Source organism: Cnephaeus nilssonii (genome assembly GCF_951640355.1).
Source record: "Cnephaeus nilssonii genome assembly, chromosome: 6".
NCBI lineage: Eukaryota > Metazoa > Chordata > Mammalia > Chiroptera > Vespertilionidae > Cnephaeus > Cnephaeus nilssonii.
This window is the reverse complement of record NC_137077.1, coordinates 5,476,488-5,482,370: the sequence shown is the minus strand read 5'-3', so window position 1 is coordinate 5,482,370 and position 5,883 is coordinate 5,476,488. Positions and strand designations below refer to the sequence as shown.

The 5,883-nt window shown below is 55.2% G+C and overlaps 1 protein-coding gene across 1 annotated transcript; it reads left to right on the top strand.

Moving 5' to 3' along the window:
- The first annotated feature begins 2,084 nt into the window (after positions 1-2,084).
- ATF4 (activating transcription factor 4) lies at positions 2,085-4,207 on the top strand. Its single transcript, XM_079773689.1, has 3 exons — positions 2,085-2,274; positions 2,881-3,198; positions 3,297-4,207. Exons 2-3 carry the CDS (start codon positions 2,973-2,975, stop codon positions 4,130-4,132), a joined length of 1,062 nt encoding a protein of 353 aa, XP_079629815.1. The 5' UTR covers positions 2,085-2,274; positions 2,881-2,972; the 3' UTR covers positions 4,133-4,207.
- Positions 4,208-5,883: the final 1,676 nt, after the last annotated feature.

Here is a 5,883-nt window from a genome sequence, read left to right as displayed (position 1 = left end):
GGTGCTGGATCTGGGTCTCCACAATAGAATGGCTGGGACAAGCTGCTACTGAAGTCTTTCTTCTGTGACCTCTGCAGTGTCAAAACTGGGGCAGTGTTACTTTCTTTAATTTTCAACCATCTGCATGGTCAGCCCTCAGGAGGCACTGACAGGTCTCTTGATACAACAAAAGGAGGACACGCCCTGTGGGTCCTTAGTTATGCCTTTGGAAGACTTGTGTAGTGGCTCAGGGACTCTTATTCAGAGAGAGATGGCTCAGGGACTCTTACTGCCTTTGCGCCAAAGGCTGGACGACTTCGTGTATCTCAATACTTGGGACTCCCCAAGGGGAAAGAAAAACCACACACACCAGGACCCGGTATGCTTTGCATATACCAGTTGTTTATAGTTGTTGGCTTCCTCTCAGTAAATGATAGGAGTCCTCTGAGAAAGCAGGATGACGTAATGGAGATGGGGAGGTGGGTACTGGGAGGTCAGGGTCAGAAGACCTGAGTTCTAATAATAATCAAGCACCTATCAGGTACCAGGCACTTTGCTCAGTGCTTTACACACATGATTTCACTTCATTCTAAGGATGATACTACTCATCATTAGCCCCATTTTACAGAGGAGGAAACTGAGCCCCAGCAAGAATAAGTCACTTAACCAAAACATCCTGGCTAGTACGTGAAAGAGCCAGGATTCTTTTGGGTTTGCCCCCTAAGGTCTGTCTTCTAACTCCTACCCCATACTGCCCTCACTGGGAGTATGTGACTTTGGGCAGAACACCTCATCCCATTAGTCCTGTTTTCCATTGTAAAGAAATGGAACTAGATGAAGTCAATTAGTGGCTTGTATTTCAGGACAGAGGTTCCCCTTGTCTCCACAGCACAGCCCTCCTGGGAATATCTGTATGGCCCACTGAAATGCATGGAGGCAGAAGCTCAAGGTTTCCGTCCCTCCAGGGCCTGACGGGAGAGATCGGAAGCTTTCTCAGCTCCTCACGGGGCCATTAGGAGGACTTGCTAGGAAGTGGACGCCTGGGAGTTAGAGAAGTGGCAGGTAGTCGAATAAATTCTTTCCTTGTTTAGAGAAACAACTTACTCAACCGAAGAAGTTCTGCCGTGATAGCCTGCGTATTCTAATAGACAAGCAAACACATTTTGGCAGAATGGATATATAAAAACAGAATTGGTTGGGCTATAGGATGATGCATGTTCCCGGCGCAACTTTACAGAATTCAGAGTAAGGACGCAGAGCTGGCCTGCGATGGTAGGTGGGCAGGGATCAGGCGACCTTCCGCCTCTGACCCTCAGTCTCCCCTCTCAGCTACCCAAGGGCTTCCCTGTGGTGGAATCGCACACGAAATGACATTCCTTTTGCTTAGTTTCATCTTCCAGCCGCAATCTGGTCCTTAGAGCTCCGCTAAGAGCAGGCAACTCAGCGACCGCAGGGGCTGGGGCCTGACGTCACCATCGGGGACTCACTGGGTGAGAAGCGCTTGTGGCCGACAGGCCTGAGGACGCCACTGCAAAGGTGTGTCGCACAAAGGGCGGACGGACGACAGACGGCCGGCCCCCGCACGCGGGAAACCCTTTGCCGCCCCGCCCCTTCCCTCGCGCACCAGAGGTCACCTCACTGCAGAGCCCACCCACCTTGGACCCTGAGCCAATAAAAACTCGAGATATATATGACTCACTACGGATGGCCAATCAGCTCGATGCGCGCTCTCCGCCGGCATCTCGCGCGATGAGAAGGCTTCGGGCTTCACAATAAAAACCTTTCTTGGAAATGACTTTTCTCCCCGCCCTTCAGTTAAAACCGGAAGCGGAGCATGTCTGGTGATCCCTCCGCGCTCGGCAATGAGGTGACTCTTTGATCTTAGGAGCCTTGTAAAGCATTGCGTCTTTTGTTTCTTGAGGCCTTTAAAATAGCACATTTTCTCTTTGGAGTTACGCCCTGGCCAAAAAAGTCGTTGGTTGGAAGAGGTAGGGCATCAACGGATGAAAATAAGTGGGTGGGAGGCGGAGGTCACGTGACAGCGGCGGAAGGATCTTCTTTGTGATGCGTCATAAAGGAAAAAGTTATAAAAGACCCGCGGTGCGTCTGTTGCGGCCATTTCCTCTCCCGCCGCAGATGTAGACTTTCAAGCGTGTCCCTTCCTCCTCCGCTCCCGCAGCTCCCGGCCGACATGGCGCACTAGAGGCAGCAGTGCCAGCGGCAGCATTGGCCTTTGCAGCGGCAGCAGCAGCACCAGGCTCTGCAGCGGCACCTCCCAGCGGCTTAAGCCATGGCGTAAGTAGGGGGACGGGCTGCTGTGTCCGGGCGCCCCTGGGTCGACGGGGACCTGCGATCTGCATGGGTGCGGCCGCAGGCCGGCGGCGTCTCGGGGCGGGGGGGGGAAGCGGTTTTACGAGCGCGGGGGACGCGTGAACCCAGTTTGCCTGCTCCCGAGACGCCGGCGCCTGAGCTGGGAGGGCGCGGCCTCGGCTCCGGGAAAAGCCCCCGGTGGCCTCGCCTCTCCCACCCCCACCCCCTCCTCCACCCCCAGCCCGCCTGGCGCCGGGCGAAACGTGGCAGCAGCAAAGATGGCGGCGGGCTGGGCGGCGGCCGGCGGCGTGAGTCACAGGGCGGGGGGGGGGGGGGGGCGGCGGCGCGGCCCTGTTTGGCCTGGAGGAAGCGGCGCCTACCCCTTGCGGCCGCTTGGGGAACGGCCCAGCTCACGGGCCAACTCGAGCCGCCTGACCGGGAGCCGGGAAGAGGAGCTCAATGGCTCTGGCGCCACGTGTTTCCAGTTCCCTACAGCCAAGCAGAGGTTGGCCATCCTGCCTCGGCGGTGAGAAGATGAAAATTTCAGGCCAGCTGATCGCTAATGGGACTTTGTTTCTCGTTCCTACTCAGGCTTTTCACGGCATTCAGCAGCAGCATTGCTGTAACCGACAAAGACACACTCGACTTAAACACATTCCTCGATTCCAGCAAAGCCCCACAACATGACCGAGATGAGCTTCTTGAGCAGCGAGGTGTTGGTGGGGGGCTTGATGTCCCCCTTCAACCAGTCGGGTTTGGGGGCTGAAGAAAGCTTAGATCTCTTAGACGACTACCTGGAGGTGGCCAAGAACTTGAAACCCCATGGGTTCTCCAGCGACCAGGCTAAGGCGGGCTCCTCCGAATGGCTGGCTGTGGATAGCTTGGTCAGTGCCTCAGACAACGGCAAGGGTAAGTGCCCATCGTTTACGTGCCACTGAGTTCTGGACATAGTTGGTTGCTTTGTGCATCTGGCTGAACTGATTTCATTCTTTTTCAATCTTTTGCAGAGGATGCCTTTTCGGGGACAGATTGGATGGTGGAGAAAATGGATCTCAAGGAGTTTGACTTTGATGCCCTGTTAAGTTTAGGTGACCTGGATACCATGCCGGATGAGCTTTTGGCCACGTTGGATGACCCCTGTGAACTCTTTGACCCCCTAGACCAGGAGATTAATAAGGAGCCCCCCCATACAGTGAACCCAATTGGCCATCTTCCAGAAAGTTTACTACAAACTGACCAGGTTGCCCCCTTCACCTTCCTGCAACCTCTTCCCCTCAACCCAGAGGCCCTGTCCTGCACTCCGGATCATTCCTTTAGTTTAGAGCTGGGAAGTGAAGTTGACATCTCTGAAGGAGATAGAAAATCAGACTCCACTACTTACATTACCATAATCCCTCAATGCATAAAGGAGGAGGATGTCACCTCAGACAATGATAGTGGCATCTGTATGAGCCCTGAGTCCTATCTGGGCTCTCCCCAGCATAGTCCCTCCACCTCCAGGGCCTCCCCAAACAGGAATCTGCTGTCCCCAGCTACCCCCTGTGGGTCTGCTGGCCCCAAACCCTATGACCCTCCTGTAGAGAAGGTGGTAGCAGCAAAAGTAAAGGGTGAGAAACTAGATAAACGGCTGAAAAAAATGGAGCAGAACAAGACAGCAGCCACTAGGTACCGCCAGAAGAAGAGAGCAGAGCAGGAGGCCCTCACCGGTGAGTGCCAAGAGCTAGAGAAGAGGAACGAGGCTCTGAAAGAGAAGGCTGATTCCTTGGCCAAGGAGATCCAGTATCTGAAAGACCTGATGGAAGAGGTCCGCAAGGCCCGGGGAAAGAAACAGGCCCCGAGTTAGGGTAGTCCGTGTGCTTGTACACAGGAGGCTTGTGCTGGAGATTGTATTATAATAAATTATTTTGTAGTGAAAGGACTGCAGACTGCTCTGTTTTCTTGCCTCAACCCAGCCAGCTGTCTCAGAACTAGATTCTTAACCAGAGGGAGATTTCAGCATGCTTAAGGTTGAGCCCAGAGTGAAGTGTGCTGTAGGTCAGGATCACTGGTGACTAACATTGGACTCTGGGCCAGAGCCCCAACAGCAGGTGGTTTCCCCAGAGCTGGGAATTGGTGGGCTCTCCTTGGTTAGGGGCAAGGCTCCAGGGAGTTTTAACCTGAGGGAACTGGGTAGCAGGAACTGCCCAGGCTCCACCTGTTCCAGTCTGGCCTTTGCCATCTGTCATTCAGCACCCAGATGAGGTTCCACAGCCCTTGAGCTGGGTGTGCTGATGAGTAGCTTTGACTTCTCTTTGGTGTTGATGCCCTTGTAATAAACTAGTTAATAGAAAAGAAGCAAAGGGAAGGACCTAGGCCTGTCATTTGGGCAGCTCCACCAGGAAGCTACAACTTGACACTCCCCAGGAATCCATAGGTGGTGTGTCTATTCCCTCTAGGTCCCTGGGGGGAGAAGAGATGCATGCCCAGTAAAGTTGGGGTGACATAGGGAAGGTACTTAATCACCTGGGAACAGGTCATGGGCCAGAATTGTGGCCACTGCAAGCATGGGAAGATGCAGGATATTTAATCTGGGCTAAAGGGAGTTCCTGCAGTTCTTTGTTCCTCCATTTTGGGGCTGTTTAGGGAGCGCTGTCCTCAATTCACACACATTCAAAAGGACTGCAACTAGCCTAAGCTTGAAAGATGAAGCTAAGGATACCCTGTGTCTAGCTCTCCCCCCACCAGGGTTATTTAAGACTCTGCTGGGGAGAGTGGTTGGAGCATGAGGCAGGAGACCAGCTGCTCTCGGGAACAGGCACATCTGAGGAAGGTGGGCTTCCTACTGCTCTGGTGAGGCCATCTGCAGACCGGACCAGGTCCAGCTCTACTCCAGCAGCTCTGTGGCCACTCCTGTCCACGCTCGGGATGGAAATCTGGTTAATAACCAGGAACAGGGCTCCAAGGCAGTGGGTAGGGGTGAGGAACCCTCCTGGCACACTCTAGTACCCATGCCAGGAGGTTGACTCCAGCCACAGGGGACCCTTCAGAAGCGACAAGGCCACGACCTATGAAGCCCTTTGGGGGAGGGGGAAGAGGTAGAAGAGCTGCCTGAAGGTGCCCAGGGCCCTCTTCTCTGGAAGGCCCCCAACTCCAAGGGGCCCCTGGCTTCCAGGACTTGTCCTTGCCACGCTGAAGGCAATGCTGGTGCCCAACACCGTGCCGGCTGCAAGGGGTCCAAGCCCCTACCTTGGTGCTCAGGCAGACCTGAGTGTGAAGCCCTGTTGCTTGCAGTTGCCTCCTGAATCGCCCCACCAGTCCCCCAACTCTGACACATTCCCCACGCTCTCCCCCCGCCCCTCCCCCACATGTGAGCACAGGACTTGGGCTTGGTGACAGCCTGGCAGCACTCCCTCCCCCCCAGACCCTGGATCAAAGCCTCTGGCAGCTGTGGGCGCCACCCCCAGGGGAGGGCCCTCTGGGCTGTGCCAGCAGATGCTGTGTGAACTCGGGGTGGCAGCCTGCACTGGGGCTGAACTGGAGGACTTCTGCCCTGGATCGCCAAGAACCACACTGGGAGGTGGGGAAGGGAGGGAAGGCTCTGGTGCCACAGGAGAG

What these genes read in the sequence shown, in the direction of transcription:
- ATF4 (XM_079773689.1), top strand. Translation starts at nt 2,973, where the DNA reads ATGACCGAGATGAGCTTCTTGAGCAGCGAGGTGTTGGTGGGGGGCTTG. An exon ending in TGCCTCAGACAACGGCAAGG is followed by an intron (nt 3,199 to 3,296) that starts GTAAGTGCCCAT and finishes AATCTTTTGCAG; the next exon opens with AGGATGCCTTTTCGGGGACA.